The sequence below is a fragment of the Antechinus flavipes genome, chromosome 6 (genome assembly GCF_016432865.1).
Source record: "Antechinus flavipes isolate AdamAnt ecotype Samford, QLD, Australia chromosome 6, AdamAnt_v2, whole genome shotgun sequence".
NCBI classification, from domain to species: Eukaryota; Metazoa; Chordata; class Mammalia; order Dasyuromorphia; family Dasyuridae; genus Antechinus; species Antechinus flavipes.
Window position 1 is genome coordinate 82,036,013 of NC_067403.1, and position 20,835 is coordinate 82,056,847.

Below are 20,835 nucleotides of genomic sequence, written 5' to 3' on the forward strand. Positions count from 1 at the left end.
AGGCTGATATTTCAAACATGAAATAATTTAGTCCTAAATTTATAAGGAAAAAAACAAAAACAAAAGAACTGTAGATTTAGAATAAAACAAACTTAATCTTCTTGCCCTTAAAAACAATCTTTATGAAAAATCTAGTAATTTCTTTTGTAAATTAAAAATGGGTCTTTCAGTAAGAAGCTGAGAAAACACAATTATTTTGAGAACATAAATGTTCAATGAACCACCTGCACATTTGTCCTTTTAGTGAACTATGTATGCTTAACATCTGCATCTTAGTTTCCTGGGACCAAATGAAAAAAAGAACCAAAGCCTAAGAAAAAAGGGAGTTTATTGTAAAATGTGATGAAGCAGTAATAACCTCTGCTTGAGGTTCTGCTTTATAGTCCTATAGAGAGCACAATGTGACTGAATGCATTTATAAAAGCCAAAATAAAACAATGGCCCAATTATATACATGTTGCCACTTTTAAAATCTTTTTCGCTTGATAATTTCTGGTTTCCAGCTGACTGGATGAGTTTCTTCCGTCTGAAAGAGTAAAAAGTTTTAAAAAAAAAAAAAAGAAAGAAAGAAAAATTAGATTAAAATTTGACTGGAAATAATATAATAAAGATTTAATTTACTGACTGAAGTCTTTGTTTCAACTAAACCATTTTGCATTTCAAATTTGTTTTTTAACTTTAGAATAAACTACTGATGTTTTTAAAGGATAAATAGAAGACATCTAATTTTGATCCCAATTTTGCCAACTGTTTATTATGTGCCTATATAAGTGCAAAGAATTATGCAAGAGGCTAGAAGAAAATTAAATATAAGGCACCATGAAGTCTTTAAATGGACATCATATCCTATGACAGCACTGATCTCTATAGTTCAAAGATAACATTGATAATTTTTGGTAGTAGCCAATCTGTTCACATGAAGAATTGTGCCAAGATTCCACTAATAATCTAATAAGAAAATGATCAGATAAAATGGTTCAAGTGAAATCATTACCAAAAAAACCTAAGCAGAAACTATTCAAAATGATTATTTTATGCTGCGAGCATTTTTCTACTTTGTTATTACCAAAATTTTAAAACTGGAAAGCACAATTGATATTACATGATTTTTTGATTAAACATAAATGAACATTTAAAAACATACCGCTGAATCATCTTCTCTGTATACTTTAATGGTTTTGTCAGCTTCTGCGGTTAGTAACCGACTTTCAGATTGGTCGAAAGCACATGCAAATATTCCTGATTCACTGTCCAAAGACCCAGGCTGTACAGCTGCATGAACTCTTTGGAAATTATATCCAGTTCTCCAATCCCAGAGATGCATAGTACCATTATCCGCTTTAAGCCAAAAAGAAAAATATTTAAGTACAAATTATGATGATGTCTTCAGGCAGTTATGCAAATAGAAAAGCACCTGTCAGAAAATATTAATCTTTTCACTTCTTTTTTTAACTTATTCCTTAAATCATTCTCAATGGACATAGACCAATTTATCATCTTGCTCCAAAAATATTCAGTCCAGTGTCCTGGATCTCAAAATCACCTAGTTTTCTATGAAATCCCTGAGCTTACAATCCTGGAACTAAACCTCTGAAATGTGCATGTTAGAAAAGCAAGTGATTAATTCATTTTAATAGTAACTATGAGTAAAATTTTTGTGAAAGACATAATTGATCAGGCATTAAAGAAATTCTTTATTGTATTTAAACTACAGTACATAAAGTATATAGGTCTATGAATTTAAAAGTTTTACACATGAGCCCTGAAAACTCTGTAAGGGGCCTATTATCTGAGCAAACAAGAGCTACTTTGTGATCAATTTTTTTTTTTTTTTTGGCTATAGCAACTCATGAAACTATCTACTGAGATGTGCAACATTTATAATATAGGTTGGTGAAGTGTGTACCTATCAATGAAAATACAAGTTTATTTTAGAATACCTCACTAAAATAAATATTATAACCATAATGAAACTCTCTTTAAAAATTCACAGATACAGAAAATATAAAGAAAAGTCTTATTTTACCTCCAGATACCAGCACTCCATCTGAATTCACAGCCAGTGTATTAATTATAGCATTATGACCCGAAAGGTTTTGAATGAAGTTTCCATCAGGGAATTTCCATTGTTTAATATTATCTGGAGAACCAGATGCAAATGTATAACTGAAAAAAGATTAAGGCCAGTAAGAAAAGAAGATACAAGTCTATAAAGTCACATACCATGTATGACATAATATATCAAATTAATGGAGCTTGGTATCTCCATATACTTATATCTATAGTTGCCATATCTATATTCCTTTATTCATGCAGTACACTTCAAAGAACAAATGAGTCAAATTGTTGACATTGAAATTATATTTAAAGAAATGCAAAGACAAGTTATATTATAAATTAATTTTTGTCCTAAAAGACTAGTTTTCCTTCCCTATTTCTTATAACTAAAGAAGCCCTATATCACAGCAGAGTAATAGGTGACAGAAATATTCCATCTTTGTAAAGCTGACAGAGGAGTTTTTTCTTAGAAATTCAAATAATTTCTACATTCAGCATTTAAATGGCTGATACTAGCTCTATAGAGATGGCAGACTGGGATGGGTAAAGAAAACAAATTCACAATTTTGCTTAGGAGCAGGCCTGGTAATCTCACCATCCACTGTAATCACACTAAACTAACATGGATAATTAATACCAATTACTTTCACTGATAATCAGTAAAGCTGCAGATTATAAACTTTATGTTTATGAACACAGTTCAACAGCTAACTGTTAAGAGAGTTCTAAGATAACAGAAACAATAGTAATATAATTTTTGCTATTCTTGCCTATAACTGACTGGTTCCAATCTTAGGCATAAGAAATGATTTGAACTTCTAAGAAGTTATTTCTGAGTCATTCTTTTTAAATTATCCATAAGTAGCAATAGTTTGGAAATATATTTAGAGAATTATTTTATTTTACTTAAAAATAGTTCTAACTTTGAATTGGTAACTTGAGTTGAATATGACAGTTTCTCTTAGGCTATAAATCAGTTCTGGATTAACCACCCCCACCTCATGTGTGACAATTATACTGACGATTCAAAACAGTTACTAATTTTACCCAACATTATTTAATAAAAATAAAAATTAAATGAATTTTGCAATTGTTTTTACAGTTTTACACTGTTTTACAGAATTTACACATATCAGAATTTCTTTACTCTCATAGTCCCAAGGACTGCCCTAGATTTTATTAGCCTATAATGTATTGATATACATCAGCTTCTCTCAAAATAAAGAACATTAATTCTCAAATGCACAACACTAAAATATATAAATAGTGGAATATGTAAATAAATCCATTTGTTTCTGAAATGTAAAACTTAACTCTAATCAGCTTTACAGAATTCATTTAGAAAGTATACATTTCTTTACTATAGAAGAAATAGAGAACAAAAACTGAAAATTAAAGATTTTTTCAGTCTACAAATGGAACATTATTAAAAATGACGGCAAGTGAAAAGTTTAGGATGAATGATGAGAATATACTCTTGTGGATCTTGTGTCAATAGAATCTTTTTTTTTCCAGAGGCAACCAGGGTTAAGTGACTTGCCCAGGATCACACAGCTAGGAAAAATTACATATCTGAGACCAGATTTGAACTCAGGTCCTCCTGATTTCAGGGCTGGTGCTTCTATCCACTGCACTACCTACCTGCCCTCATAGAATCTTTTTTTAAAAAGAAAGAAAATTCATAAGATTGATAAACTTACTGTCTTGGATGTAGAACTACTGCTCTAACTGATTTTTTGTGATTTGTTAGTGTGACACGTGTTTTTCCTGCCACCAAGTCCCATAATCGTATGGTTGTATCATGGCTTCCTACAATTAAAATGAATACAGAAGTTAAATATATGAATTGTAGATACCATTATATCAAGTGTCATACAGACACACATCTGCAAAAGAACCCAAATACAGATTTACTGATCATGTTACCTCATTTCTGTCTTCTCCTAGCTAATTTAAGATGAACTTTCTTACTGATCCTAGCAGTGACATTAGCCCAAAATTATCTGTACCACTCTCTTTAACACTGAATTCTTAAATAAGAATTAACTAGAAGTGGAGCAAAATGCAATCGGTAAGAAAGGAACTTAATGAATCTAACTTTGGAACACAAAAATGCAAACACATTTTTGGTATTATGCTTTGTAACACAATAACAACTACTAAGAGTCACACAGTAGTTTCTTCCATGAAGGACATAATTTTACACACACACACACACACACACACACACACACACACACACACATACACATTCATGACAGAAAGATGAAATTTGCATTGTTTTTTACATCTTTCACTTAGGCAGGGAAATGCAAAGTATGGAAATTAGAAGTATTGTAAATTTGGCTGAAGATTCCTCAAGAATATGAAGATGAATTTAAAAAAAATTTAAATTATCAAAAAGTAATGATGGCATAAACAAAGGCATCTCAAAGCAAAAAGAGACTGCCATAAATGAATACCTAAATCTTCCTAGCCTAATTTGTATCAAAGAAAACATATATGTCAACATTTGACAAAAGATATGAACTCTATCAGCAGGTTTTAGAATTAAAAATCAATTCCTCACAATAATAGGAAAAGGAATTTATTCATCTTAATTTCTACTACCTTCTGATTTTAAATCTAATAACAACTTGAAAGGTGGCCACTTACAAGTTATATAAATCAAGATTCATACTCTTAAAAGACAATGTTTATTAACATATGAATAACCATCTAAAATGTAATGAAAACTATCAATTTAAGAAATATCTACCAGACCTGTAATGATTTGTGGTTCTGCAGCTTGACACTTTACTGTAGCCACTGCATTTGTATGCCCTGCCAATGTGTGTACGCTGGCTTTTGTCCTCACGTCCCATATCTATGAAGGTATAAAAATGGTTAAAACATGGAATAAAGGAGATTTCTAGTTTTTAATATGTGAATTACATAGAAGAATCCTGAGATTATTTATATATTTTCAAACAAGATTATCATAAGAGAATTTTGCAAATTGAAAAGAAAAATCTAGTTTCAAAAAATGCTCTTCCAAACAGTTTTGAATAATCAAGGCAATACAACATTACACTATGCATTAGAATTTATAACTTTCACACATCACTTACTACATATAATCTATTTATAGATAAACATATAACATTGTTCTACTTACCCGTGCAGTTGAATCGCGACTACAAGTCACAAGCACATCAATTGTTGGATGCAAATCCAAACCATATACTGCACTTAGATGTCCATGATAATGTCTGATAACCTAAACAAAAAAAGAGAAACAATGTAATATCAGAATATTTAAAAGAATCCTTTACCAAAATTGAGAAGATATAAATATGCTTTAAGATCTCAATCTGAATATTACCTTATTGTATTCAAGATCCCAGCATTTCACTTGTTTGTCTTCTCCACAGGAGAAGAGGTATGGACTCCTTGCACTTACTATCACCCCTCGTACAGTACTGATATGTCCAGTCAGTGATAGTTTTAATTTGCCACTAGCCAGGTCCCAGATCTACATTCAAAAAGAAAAAATCCAAAAGCTAATGTTCAGAAGATCATAAAAGCTTTCCCCCAAATCTTGTGAATATATCACTCTAGGACCCCAAATATGACTAAACAATAGTAAACAGCAAATAAACATTCTATGTATTTTTTAATACAAAGATTAAATCTCAAGGGAATTTAATATTTGGCACCAGATTAAAAATTCTAGAAACAAAACAAACTCACTAAGGCTAAAGAATTTATTAATATAATGAAATAAGATAACCAAGAGTAAAAAAAAAAAACCACTATGGTCCATAAAATTGACAGCAAAATGTCTGCTGTCCAACCATTAAGTAATGATGAAAATTGTACTTCCATTAACACACGCTCACTCACTCTCTCTGCATAGAAGCTACTGATAAAATATTAGTATTTATTCATATATATTCACATAGATGGGGAAGCATTTTATATTGTGGCAGAGTACAAAACTCTCTTCATAAATGAATATAGTAAGTTGGAAGGAACCTTTTAAAAAATATATATTTATATATATATATATATATATAGAGAGAGAGAGAGAGAGAGAGAGAGAGAGAGAGAGAGAGAGTTAGTTTAATTTAGTAAAGCACAATTGAAACACCAAAATTTTAAAAAGGTTTAGGTTTTTAAATCACTATTTGTACCTTTATAGTCCTATCAGCAGAACCAGTAACAAACCATTGATTCCCAGGTTCTACTGCAATACATCGGACCCAGCCCAGATGTCCACTGATAACCTTTAAGAACAAAATAAAATATGCACAATCAAAACAAAATTTCATGGTTTTCAACTTTAACTTTCCATAATGCTTGCTTTTGAAATATGTATTATCTGAAAATTTAGCTTATTTTCAACCTGACAAATTTATTATTAATAAAGAATAATTGACAATGCATTAAACAGTTTGTAAATCACTATGGCTTATAAATATCTTTTATTAACTCCAATTTGTGTAGATTTCCCAGATAATAAAAGTTTTACTTTAAGGGAAAAAGTAAATCTTTTTTTTTTTTAAATCAAACAACTTTTCCATTGAATTTTTTTCAATGACTTAAGGAATTTTTCCTTAATGCTTTCCCCCCCTAGGTTTTATTCACAAGTGACAAATAAGCATTTATCACAAAACTTGCAACTAAAGGTTTACAGGAAAATTATGTTTCAATGGCTAAATTGAAGGTCACAGTGTGTTTTTTAAAGTTAAGTTACATTCTAATAGGCATGATGCAGACTTTTTAGAATTTATCAAGAAAGCTTCCTGCTATAAATCATCTGCTTCAAGAAGAGAATGTGTTGCTGTTGTTGAGTCATTTCAGTCATATCTAATTCTTCCTGACCTCATTTGAGTTTTCCTTGGGAGAGATACTGGAGTCACTTGCCACTTCCTTCTCCAGTTAATTTTACAGATGAAGAAATGAGGTAAATAGGGTTAAGTGCCTTGCCCAAGATTACACAGCTAGAAAGTATATGAGGCTAAATTTGAATTCAGGTTTTCCTGACTCCAGGCCCAGCACTCTTTATCTATCTAGCTGTAAGAGAATCTGCACTAATTTTTAACAATAAACTGGTTATGTTTTTAAAAAAAAATCGCCTAGTAAAAGACAGAAAAAATTATGCATTGTTTACACAGGAATGATAAGTTTTTTAACTCACTCTATATAGTTTCCATGGTGGATGCCACTGTGGTTTAGGCATTGTAGGTGCCTTTTTGGCCATCAATGCAGCATTCTTGGTGCCACCAGCTTCCATCATAGCCTAGACATTGAACACAAGATGTATACTATTATTACTTCATTTCAGAGGTTTCACTTTATCTTTGTTAAGGATGGTGAGAGGAAGACTGGACTGAGAGGCAGGAAACCTGGGATCCATTACCTCCCTCTCCCCCATTTAGTGTCTCCTCCATATAAAATCTTTGGGAAATTATTTTTCCTACTGAGCTTCTATTTCCTCATCTGTGGCTTGAATTAAATGATCTATATAATCCTTTCTAAGTTTAACAGTTCATGAAATGAAAAATGACATTCCCAAAATGTATTTTTAAATAAGTGAATGAAGTTTGCTAACATCAGCAGTCTTTTCCTAACATAAGTAGTAGAATATCAAAGTTTTTCTGTGTAATCAGGAAAACAATCAGCAATGTTAATATATAGCACAATGCGTTAAGACACCTTACTTAATGAAAATCATATACCAACAAGCTATTTTTCCAACCATCTATATAATTCTATTACAATATTAAAATTTAATTTCAATTTTGCCATTCCGGACTATATTATTAAAGCTAATAATTGAAATTGTCTTTAATAAATCAAAACACACCTAAAGATCAAAACTAAACTAAAATACAACTAAAATTGATGTTTTTAGGAACTGAGATTCATAAAAAATTATACTGACATAATATAATGATAATTGAGTATGTACCATAAAAGTTAACACCTAAATTTCTTTAATCATCTAATTCAAAATTTAAATGCTTGTCACTTAAAAAAAAAAAAAAAAAGGTTATGATAAATAAATCAAAGTCACCATTAAAGAAGGATAATGTCCACCAGGAGGGCATAATCTAATCTGTGGATATGCATGCACTCAGACAACCCACCAATATGTTTTTTTAAAAACTTGTTTCATGGGTTGAAATAGCCGTGAAATCCAAATAGGAGCAAACTTACCAAAGCTATGCCTCTTTGTACTAATCTTCATGCCAGATTAATCTTATATACAGCAGAAAAATATTCTATGATCTAGACTATCTCTAAAACATACACACAGACACAGAAACACACACATACAAATGAACAGATAAAATGCTAGCATACCATAACATATCTTTATGCTACCCACTCATACTGAACTTTTTATGTTGTAGATTTTCCTATAAAAATTATGGTTTGAACACACCAAAATGACTGTCAAATTTACTTCCCTCTTTTCCATAGCTATATATTTTTAAAGGAACTTAATAAATAAATAAATAAAATCAGAGAGAGTCCAGAGTAGTACATAAAGAGCAAGCTTTGGGAATACTTGGGTTCAAGCCAAGCCTTTGTAATTTGATAAATGGTTAAAGGAAATTTTGGAACTAAATTTCCTAATAATAGTTTCACCTGATAATTATAAATTTTTAAAAATTTAAGTTTACAAAAAACAGAAATTTGATTACTAGGATAACAATGGCAGTTGATTCAAACTGGTATTTTCTTTAACATAACTAAAACATATTTCAAAGGATTAAGATTTCAAAATGAAAATATCCAATGCTTACTCAAAGTTAGTCAAGTACATTCAAATCTAGATCTTTCAGAATCTAAATCCAATATTTTTTCACTACAGGATCCTCCACTCTAGTTTTCTTTTTCTCAGCTACTATAAATAAGATTTAGAATAAAGAGAAATCAAATGACAAACACCAGAAGACTATTATTGTTACAATAACAAAACATCACAGCTAGAAAGATATTTAGGACATGGCTAAGGACCTCTCGCTTTACATATTAGAAATTAATTAGGATGGGGAGGGAAAAAAAGTGTCATACTGTACTGAGAAACAAAATGTTTAATTTAGGAAAGATGTGAATAAACTGGAAAACACCTTAAAGAAGAAAACCCAGATAGTGAAAGGATTAAAGACAGTGTTGTACCAAAATGTTTAGCTTAAAGAAAAGACAATTATGGATTAATCTGATAAAAAAAAATTTTGAACAACAGAAGAATGGCCAAAAGAGCAAAATCAAAACCAATGAATGCAAACTACAGAGATGTTGATTAGAAATAAGGAAAAACCTCATAACAGGAAAGAAATAGACCACAATATAAAGCACAGGGTTTCCCCTCATTTTTCAAAGAGAGGCTAAAAGACAATTTGTCCAGAGATGCTGTAGAGGCGATTCCTGATCAGGAAACAGTTAAACTTTATGGAATCTTGAAATCCCTTCAAACTCTGAAATTCTGTATTTCTGTTTTTCTATATTCTATATATATGACCTTGCAATAGGAAAACTTACCATAGCTAATCCAGGTGGCTGTGAACGTTCAGGAAGTCCAGCATGTCGGTAAATATCACCTACAGTAGCTGAAGTGCGGTTTGCATCTATCCTGAAGAGAAACATTTTTAATATTAAATTTACTTGATTTCCACATAAGCGTCCCATTTAAAAATATTCTGGGAATAATATATTATTTCTCTGAGAAAGAAGATCACAAAATTTAAGGCTGGAATAACCTTAAGAACTAAAAAATGTGTTTGAGTAGAGGGTTTCTTAAATTTTTCCTACTCACAGCTTTTCGCCCAAGAAATTTTTATACAACATTGTCTGGGGTCTGCACCCACTTGTTTCTGGAAGTATTTGTGCATTCACAGTGCAAAATGAGCATGTTGTATGTTCAGAACCAAAGCTGTGGGGAAGTTGCACTATGCAGTATGAGCAAGAGCTGCCAGAAACATCTCAAATTCCTTATGCATTTGATTTTGAATTAATTTTTGGTCATTGCATTCAAATAAATATATAATTCGTAGTACACATGAAAAATGTACTACAAGATACAAGATACTATAAGATACAAAACTTATCATGATTCAGTTTGTAACTCAATGAACAACAAAAACTGAAAACATCTTTATCTTAAAGGGATTGTCTGGACTTGTGATTTTATTGGTTCTTACTGGAAACTTCCAAATGAATTAACTCTTTTTCAATGCAGGTTGGCACCTTCTATCCATATGACCTTACAAATCCAGATCTTCCTGGCTTCAGGTCAGGCACCATGCTATTAATTGCATAACTGAAGTACTCAAATTGCTATACTAGGTGATACATGGGCATTCCTCAGCTTCAGCGAGTTAAATTCCTAGGCAAGGTAATTTTCCTTTGAAGGAAAGAATTCCCTCATATAAGGGAATATAATCCTGTTTCCTTTGGCTAATGGATAAAAAGAAATTCTTTCAAATGAAATAGGAAATCAGCAGGGTTCTCTCTTGCTCTCTCAGTTCAATTTTACAGAAGAATGATCCCACTAATCTAGAATGACCCACAAAACAAACTCATGGATCTCAGTTTCAGAATATATATAACCAAGTATAAAAACAAAGTTCTGAGTAACTAAGGAAATGAAAATACTAAAATATCAAAAGGCAGACTGTACTATTTGGAAATACTTAACTGATCTTCAAAAGTCATAGTCACTAATAAATAAACTATTCTGGACACAGCCTAGCTAAATTCCAGTAGATATGGCATCACCATCAAAGAATACATTTTTTAAATGGATAAAAAAATGTGAACAATTGGGCATTATAAAATTCCTAACATTTATTTTGTAGTTACAAAGAGTAAAAAATATACACTTTTCATACCTGGATTGTGAAGGAGGTAGAGCCACAGCTAAAGATTGTGCAGCAGATTCACTCGGCATTCTTTGAATCTTAGTATCTGCAGTCAAGGCCACACCTTTAAGAGGAAAAGTTTAAAAGTTTAATTAAAAATAAATGACAAGCACTTTGCTAATAGCTCTAAATTATTAATATTGATAATAAGTGGCTTCTTAGAGAAACAATTAAGTTTGCTAATATAAAACCTAAAAGATCTAGAAATTTTTAAAACAAATAAAAAATCTGGGCATAGACTTCAGGCTATACATAATAACAAAAATAATGTATATTTTAAAATATACATTTTATATGTCTCATATAATACAAAGCAAACTTTAGAGTATAAGAAAGATGCTAATTTTTCCTTTTCAACACTATTTCCATAACCCATGCCCAGGGAATATATAATTAATCTCTTGGTATCTTCCTCACTTCTCAGAGGTGCCATTTCTTTGTGACAATTTCTAGGTCTAATCTATAAACCTAGCACTATTCTCTCTATCACCTGCCAGAACCAATTGTTCACTGTATATTTTCAAGAGAATGTGTCCTACAGGCTTTTCAAATTCAATGCATCCAAAACAAAATTATCTTTTCCTCAAAATCCTCCCTCTCTCTAACTTTCCTAATTTTTTTAAATTTTTATATAGGAACTCCAGATTGGAATCACTGCTCTAGTTATCCAAGCCTGCAATCTCAGTATTATCTGACACTACTCTTCTTATCTCATTCCACATTTTCCATTAGTTGCTAATGCAAAGTCTTGGCAATTCTAACTCCAAAACACCTTATCACGCTAGTTTAGATTCTCATCTCTTCTAGACTAAACTAGCCTCCAAATTAGTTTTCTCTTACCCAGCCTCGCTCCTCCCCCATTCACAACTTTGGCACAATTGACATAGTGACAAATGAGATTCTGACACATCAGTACACTGCTTAAAAACTTCCTCTTGTCTCTTGGATAGAACAGAAATTCCTGTTTGGCTTTTAAAGCCTAACCCAATTTAGTTCCAGATTATCTTTCCAGACTTAGTGAGCACATATCATTCTCTTCATATAATTTATATCCAAAATGTTGACCCTCTCTCACCTTTACTATGCAGAATCCTGACCGTCTGTCAAAGTTCAGTTCAAGTACTACCTTCTCCAGCAAGTCTATCTTGATCCCCTTAGTATCTTCCCATCAGAAACTATTTTGTATTAATTAGGCATCTAATTTTTATTCCTCTCCCACAGAACAGAAGCTTCTTTGGAGCAAAGACTAGACTTTCTTTTTGTCTTTGTCTTCCCCACAACTAGCACATAGTAGGTGCTAATTAATGAAGCAAAAAAAATTCAAATATATTCTTCACACAACAAGCCTATGCAAGACAGCACTTTTATTATAAGAAAAGTTTTAAAAGAGCATCAATGAATGCCATAACACCTACACATCATAACTAATAAGTTTTAGTTTTTACTTCTTCATATTCTAAATTTTAATCACTAACAAGTCATCAGAAATTTGCTAATTCTTTTTCCCAATCACCAGAGTATTTCCCTCTTCCCCTCAAAATAATTTTCTAATTCATTCGACCAATTCAAATACTATCTGAGCAAGGATTTAAAAGTACAAGACAGAATCCATGCCATACACAAGCTAACATTCTCTTTAGTGCTAAAATATTTACAAAAATTTTTCCTGTTACTGCTAAGTAACTGAGTATTACTGTTAAGTAATAATCAAAGGAATATACATATTGAGCACAAAAATAATAGGGAAAAATATCCAAAGACCTAAATGAATACAAGAGAATTGGAAAAATCAGTATGATCTTGAGTGGCTATGGAGAAATCCAGAGATTATGTAGGATTTCTGATGTTAAGTACAGTTGGAAGAGACCTTTCAGATCTGCTAGTTACAACATTCATTTTACAGCTGAAGAAACAGATTCAAGTAAATTAAATGACTTGACCAACTTTACACAATGTGACAAAGTCAAGACCTGAACCCAATCCTTTCTATTACAGCACTTTACAGGACACGCAGGACCTTACAAGATGAATAGGATTTAGGCAGAGGGGAAAATATTATGAGCAAAAGCTTGAAATTAGACAAAAGCAGAGCATATTTACAGGAGACTCAACAGGCTGGAGCAGAAGGCTAATAGTGAAGAGCAATGAAGGATTGGGCTGGATAAAGGGCTCAAGACTAGGTGAAAGTAGATTTTGAGTGCAAGCCCAAGAAGGAAGGAAAGTTTCTCCAAACTATAGACTCCCAGTGCTCTGAAAAACAAGAACAGTTGTTTCTGAGAAAATCTAATGACACCAAGACTATGCCCTTTACAACATTAAATATGAAATCATGTACCAAAATAATTGTTGCATGTGGCAATTTTTCCAATATGAAAATTGGCTTAACTTATTTTCTGCCATCACCACCAGCACCCCTGATAAAAAGCCAGGTTCCTTCCCCTCTCTCTTATTCTAGTCCACAAACCAACATTTCAGAGACAGCCAGTGAAGGAAGCCATAGACATTTCCTCTCCCCCCACTACTCATTTGTCACCAAATACATGATACCCACTTTCAGTCAAATAAAAACCCTCACATTTCTACCTTCACAAGAGGTATCTTAGAGCTGTATTACATTCTTGTCCTTGGACCTATTTTCCTTTTGGTTGAGATCCATCTACCCTGTCACTGATTCCCAGGGTCTACAGGATCTTGACATCTTCCCCTACCAGAACCTAAGATGACTAAATTTTCCATTTGCTATAAACTAAACATGAATATGAGTCCTCTCTTAAACTGTGACTCCCACAATTGGAGTGAACTTCTTGAGAGTAGATGTCTCAATTTTCTATGTGCAACCTCAGCACTTGGCACAGTGCTTTAGATATAGTAAGTACTTAATAAGTGCTTTCCCATTCTAGTCCATCAATTCTTTGTTTCCATACCTGACTTCATCTCTCACCAAATTGGTATTTACAGATTCTATCAATATGCTTCAATTACAAAAGTGTTTAATGACCAAACTGATCTTGAAAATGTTGAGATATTAATACTGCACCAATTATGCAAACAGCTATATGAAAACAGCGTACTTCAATACATCTGTGTTCTCACTGATAGTGGTATTCAGCAAAACAATGTCGATTGCAATCCATTCCAGTTTACTACAGTTCTTTGCAACTCCTGCCCCTCATCCAGATGTTATAAAAATAGGGATATATTAGATTTGTGATTTCACTAGGATGGGTAACTCCCAGAGGAAGAAACTTTTTTACCAAGACTGATCAGCATATTTTCTATGACTTATAGTTTTACAGAGAACTAAGAATGAAGTGACTTTAGGGACACAGAACCTGTATATGCTAAACATAAGATTTGAACACAAGTTTTCTTGGTACTAATGGAAGCTCTCTATCGAAAACAACAGGTAATTATTTAATAATTTACTCACCAGGTCCTGGTGGGTATGGATGTGTACCAGTTACTATATATTCAAGTTCTTGTCCTAAAAGGAAAAGATATTTGTTATTAAATGAAATTAATACATGCAGCTAGGTGGCGCAGCGGATAGAGCACCAGCCCTGAAGTCAGCAGACCTGAGTTCAAATCTGTATTAGAAACTTAACACTTCTTAGTTGTGTAAACCTAGGCAAGTCACTTAACCCCAACTGCCTCAGCAAAAAAAAGAAAAAAAAATTAATACCAATACCATCTTTAGTACATCTTCAAGGGACTGGATTCCCATTTTTATTTTACTACTTATTAGTTAACATACTCTGCCCCAAAAGGAAATGATAGTGGCAAATTTTCCTTATTTGGGGGAGACAAAGGAAGCTACAACTGCATATATTAGTGTCACATTCTGCTGCTTACACATTGTTGCTTTACCAAACAATGTAGAATTCCTACAGCATCTCAGTGATCTTATCCTTATTAGAACACTCCCTGAAGTGATTCATATGCTTGTGATTTTACTTTATTCTTCCCATATTCAGTCAAATTGGTTCCCTCAATATCTATAAACACTTTCCTAATCCTGCTTTGAGAAGTCATCTTTCTGTCTTACTGGCACCATCACTTATTCTGAGGATAGAAATGAGTTACTCATAAAGAATCCCTCTTTTCCTTCCCTAGAGGAAACAAGATTTCCATTCTTTTGCCACTAGAATTATTGAGTACCACTTGTCTCTACTGGCTATAGCCAAGAAGATGCTAAGGAGAACAGAATTTTTTATTCACAAGCTTCATTAAAATAACTCTCACAGAACAGTCTAAAAACTTGTATAAATAGCATACTAACCTTGACTGGCAGGATACTGTTTATGCCCATATGCATCCACTGCACTCTGAGAGCCTTTCTCTCTAAGATTTTCTTTCAAAATAGGCATATGCAACACCGGGCCATACTCTGTATGAAGTTTGACAGCCATCTTTAGCTTGTGACTATTAAAAGAAAATAAATGTGACATTTATTTTTGGTTATTTTATCAAGAATATTCTTGATCTAGGGTGGGGAAGCCCACTGTATTCTCCTCAATGGAGTAAAGAAAAGTCCTTTTGTCTAGAGAGCCCAAGGCTGGTAATGGTCTAATATCAGGATCAATAATTTCTCTATGAAAGAGTCACTTTCAAAAAAAAAAAAAAAGTCATTTACAATTCCACTGACTACCTACTGTTCTGAAGGTATATAAACTGTGAGTACCTCTGCCATAATTGTCTTTGGTCTAAGAGTGGGCCAAATGACCATCTTTTTATTAATTACCTGCTGGCCGTATTAATAAAATGATTAAATTACCCAAAAAGAAAAGAATGGTATGAGTTAAATATTGTACCAACAGAAATAAAGTTATAGTTACCTCTCTTCGTCTAACTGTACTGGCTTTGCATTATCAGCCACAAACATGTCATGGGTCCTCTTTAGTGATCTGAACACAAGTGTGTGCACAGAATGTTTCTGAACCTCCTAAAAAAAAAAAAAATGTTTTTTTTAAATTATATACTACACAACAAATGAAAACTAGGAGAAGTTAAAATAGAAAGACTGAAATATGAATTTTGAAAATATCAGAATGGAAAATTAAATAAATCAATCTTCAGAAAGGAAGTATAATTCCTGGTAATCTAATACTACTGATGAGGTTTTTCTGACTTCAGATTAGCTGCAAATTGCATTGCTTAGAAAATGGAAAGTTCCTCAGACATACCCCTAATTTGTCTAAACTGGCTTTACCCATATTTCTGGTTGCAAAGATAAGAATTAAATGCACATTACAGTAATGCTTGTCTGTTGCATATTTTATATACTGTGACCATTCCAGTTCATCTAAAAAAAGTACTTTTTAGTAAAGCAAAAATCATAAGCTCAACTCCTCCATATACTAATACTAAGTTTCAAATTTTACTATAATCACAGAATATTTTCCTATCCAAACCAGCTATTGTAAAAATGGATGATACCTATCACAAGAAGGTGCAATAGATGTAGAGGTATAGCTCAATAAGCACAGGTACATCACTCTCATTAGAAAAACAATAAAGCACATATCGGTAGCATGATATAAGAATGATGCACAGTACATTAGTATTGACATATAAATAATACAAGAGTTTCAGTACCTACCTACCTGTAAAAGTTAAAAATATTGCTTTCTTAGCAAAGGAACCAAAAAAACTCAGGAAACAAAACAACATGTGAATGACATTTGTACATGTCATAGGAAAAGGTTCAGTTTTTTGGTTTGTATTTTTTAAAAAACACTCTTGACTAAAATAACTTTTCAATTACTTAATCTCAGCGATCTAGAGGACAGCTGAGAATCTGAAAGAACAAAATTCCTGAGCAACTAAAACATGCTATATAATCAACGCACATTTTTTTGTTTTACTCTTGGAAAAACCATCCCTTATATACACATCCCTTCAAAGTCCTTATTGAGAGCTCATTTATACTATTAAACACAAGTTCTAACTAGTCTTATTTATTTTCCTAGCTCTCTTAGGACCGGAAAGAACAAATCAGGAAAGGGAAAAATAAAAGAGACTCCTATAGATACATAGGGGAACAACAAGTTAACAGGTGAAAATGTGAGAAAAGTATCCTTTGGGAAGGCAGAATAGAGCAAAGCAAATTGCAATGAATTTGAAGGGAAAAGATCTAAATTCAAATTGAACTTATCATGTAATCATGTAATTAGATCTACTACAATTCTGAATCTATGATCCAAGGAATGGACCGAAAAATTTAAAAGCAGATACATGAACTAAAAGAGCACAAAATGACAAGTCATTTTGGAGTTATTTCTACATAATTCAATAGGTTCTAATGCAGTCCAACTGCAGTACAATATTACAACTGATTTTCATAATTTCCAGAAGACAGAAAGAAAAAAGATAAATTCTGCTGCTAGTGTAATAATTTCAGTTTAAAGAGTAAGAATAATAGGCGATGTATTTTAGAAAGACATTCAAAATGCTTTAAGTACAAAATGTATACAAATGTTTAAAAGAATCAATGTCTTTTCTAGAAAATAGCTATGGGGGAGGAGGGAACAAACATAACTATAAGTTAGTTATATGAAAGCATGTTTAATACTTGACATTTATTTTTAAATAATATTTTATTTCTCCTAATTACATATAAAAACAATGAACATTTGGTTTGGTTTGTTTTATTTTGAAGTTTTGAGTTCCAAATTCTACCCTTTCCTTCCCCCTGAAATAGTAAGCAATTTGATTCAGGTTTTATATGTAATGCTTGATATTTATTAACACAGAAGTAATAAAAAGATACTATGGCAAAGTATTGTAATGTTCCAGCATATACAGCTTCCCATAGCTTCTTAACAACTTAACATTTAAAGTGCAATATCTAAATGTAAGAAAAAGTAGATTAAGGATATGGGGGGGGAGAGGGGGAGGTGGGAGAGGAGGGAAAGACATCACGAGAATAAAGAGGATTTTCTAAGCTTCCTGCAATGTATTGGCATCAGAGAGGAAATTAGGTGTTTGCAGTGGATAGTGCTAGGTTTAGAGTCAATAAAATCTGAGTTCCAATCCTGCCTCAGACTCTTAGCTATGTAATCCTGGATAAATTGTTTAAGCTCTCTCAGACTGAGTTTGCTCATTGTGAAAATCAGTATTAATAAGAACATCTAATTTTAGGGTTAGTGTGAGGATCAGATGAGCTATGTAAAGAGTTTTACAAACATTAAAGATCTGTGTAAATGGTAGCTATTATTTTTAAGTATTCATATTCTAAAAGCAAAAAGTAACAAGGAAAAACAATATTAAACAAGGCTTCTCCGCCATACAAATGAGTCAAAGTCCTAATCCATGTCATTTTCACCAGTGTTCTGCTCTGAATAGCAAAGGAATATAGGAGACTCTGAATAATGTTCTGAATTGTTCAAATCACTGCTGTTATGTGTTAACATACACGTGACACTGATTTCCTTTATAAATGGTAATACAAACATTTAATATTTGTTAAATTGAACTGACATAGTAGACCTTACTATCTCCCAAGTTAATTTTCTTAGAATTTAAATTATATTTAAATGGTCTCATAAATACTGTAAAACATCTAAATTTTGTCTCAGTCTAATTGTAGGGAAAATATCAGGAAAACATTCCTTGAAAAATTTATTTTGCTATTTTCTACCAAATACAGACTTAGTAGTCAATGACAAACATTATCCCAACTGTTAAACATATTTACAAAAATATAAGCTAGGTTGTCAATGCCAAACATCATATGGTAAAGCAATAATTTTAACATGAAAAACAAATGTGGAAGTAATTGGTGATGGAACAACTCAAAGAAATAACAAAAGTGGCATTGGTAGAAAATGAACCTCCAAATTTCTAATGAATAACTTGTAATTGTGTTAGTTTTTCTCTGGCTTTTAAAAATTCACCCTGAAAAAAACTAAATCATAATATCATATTTATTGCGTTATTACAAATTATTATTCATCATATGTAGTGGGTAAGTTTTACATGAAGAAATTGCAGACAGACAGGGAGTTAAATATACTTTCATATAACATAAAATATAATTTTTAAAAATAAAGTTTTAACAGGGCTTGGAATAACAAATTCTAAATAAAAAATTAAAATTCTTGAAATCCCTGAGTGGATAGCTACAGGAAATGTGATTTACAGATATTCCAGGGATTCAAGTTTAATCAGATTCTAAGGTATCTTGAATCATAGTAACTAATAACCAATATATACAGAATTGATTGTATTTCACAAATATGGAATAAATTGCAGAATCATTAAATTGTAAGGACCATTTTATGAAAATTCTATTCCAAGCCTGTTTTGCTGTAAATGAAAAAAATCTTGTGACAGCTCATTGGCAAGTTCTATAAATCAAATGCTTCTCTCCTTCGTATTTTTACTAGAACAGTGACTACATAGAATACTTCTCCGACAAGATATCTGTCCGGCAAGACACCCCAGCACTTCTAGTGATAAAAGACTGCAAAAAGGAAAGGTAGTTTTCCCTCCAAACGGCAGCTCTGCACTGTGGTTTCCAGCAATGACCCTATTCTATAAAGATTCTCCTGGAACAAGGAACTGCCGGTAATACCCTGCAGTTACCTTAAGAATGGGGAGAGAAGGGAGGAATATCTTTCTAGCCACTTTTACAGTTACTAAGCTAGCGCCAGTAATGCATCGGTCCTATAAATAGAGGAGTTGTGCAGCTATATCACACAGAAGCTGAATGACCCAAAGTGGCCAAGGCTAGACAGGTTTGGGACGATGCAATGACATTTCCTACAAAAAGCACGATCTCCCTCATCAGCGCGAGGGTCGCTGAGGCCACTGGCCAAGCCCACCTGCAGACGCGCGAAGGGGCACAGAGCTGGGAGAGGGAAGGGAGGCGGGGGCCTCCGGGCGGGGGAGGTCGGGTTAGGAGACAAGAGGGATGAAGGCGGGGTCACCGAGGCTAAGCCAGGAGGGAGCGGGAGAGCGCTCACAGCACCCAGAATCTACACCCCGGGAAGGACAGAGCCCATGGGAGGAGCTGCCGGCTAGGAATCCTGCTCGGGGCTCGGGGATCGGGCTCGAGCAGGGGAGTCTCGCGGAGCCGCGCATGCCCACTCCTCCAGCCCCGCGGGCTCCTCTTCTTTTCCTCCCCCCGGCGGGAGCGCGGGGAGCGGGCCTGGGTCACGGCCTCCGCTCACTTTCCGATCAAATCATCCTCCGGGAGAGCTGGAGACAGCAGGCACTGGCGATGGACAAACAGTCGGCCGAAGCCCCTGCGGCCGGGCGGGACCCTCGCGAGCCCACACACCGACTGCTAGCTCTCTCTCACGCGCACCCGTCACTCACCTCCACCATGACGCCGAACACGTCGCCCGCCCCACTAACGGAGAAAGGAGGTAGCGAAATCTAAATGGAGCTCCTGCCACCACCACAATGAGCCACTTCCGGCATCTGGCTGTACAGACACCGGATGTGACGCAATGAGTGCGCATGCCCATTGACTGGTGAAATGGTTTCTACTGCGCGTGTGCAGTTTCATTGACTGGCAATTAGAGGAGCTCGCTGCCTTAGTGGTGGCTCCAAGTAATCGACTGTGCGTTTGCTTTAGAGACAGTGGTGTTCTGGATCGACTGCTGAACTTGTAGGCAGGAAATCCTGATGGGGTGAATTAGCCGCCCGCTGTCGAGGTGTCCGTAGGGCGGGGCCTTCATGCAATTACAGACGTTCATCCTTGAGTTTATTTCTGAGACAAGCAGAGAGGGGGATTGATAGAATTGTCTTATCCCTAAGTAGGCTTTTAGAGCAGAGGACCCTTGCTAAATTCCGTTTTGAATTTACAGCTTTTCCTATAAACGTTTTCTCTCACCTTTCTTCATAAATTGCAAGT

The 20,835-nt window shown here is 33.7% G+C and overlaps 1 protein-coding gene across 1 annotated transcript; it reads right to left on the reverse strand.

Moving 5' to 3' along the window:
- Positions 1–311: 311 nt before the first annotated feature.
- PLRG1 (pleiotropic regulator 1) lies at positions 312–20,412 on the reverse strand. Its single transcript, XM_051964910.1, has 15 exons — positions 20,295–20,412; positions 15,809–15,915; positions 15,253–15,395; positions 14,404–14,457; positions 10,944–11,037; positions 9,595–9,685; positions 7,241–7,342; positions 6,234–6,326; positions 5,423–5,572; positions 5,216–5,317; positions 4,822–4,924; positions 3,759–3,867; positions 2,027–2,166; positions 1,145–1,338; positions 312–526 (listed from the first exon to the last, which is right to left on the reverse strand). Exons 1-15 carry the CDS (start codon positions 20,301–20,303, stop codon positions 467–469), a joined length of 1,551 nt encoding a protein of 516 aa, XP_051820870.1. The 5' UTR covers positions 20,304–20,412; the 3' UTR covers positions 312–466.
- Between the last annotated feature and the right edge of the window lie 423 nt (positions 20,413–20,835).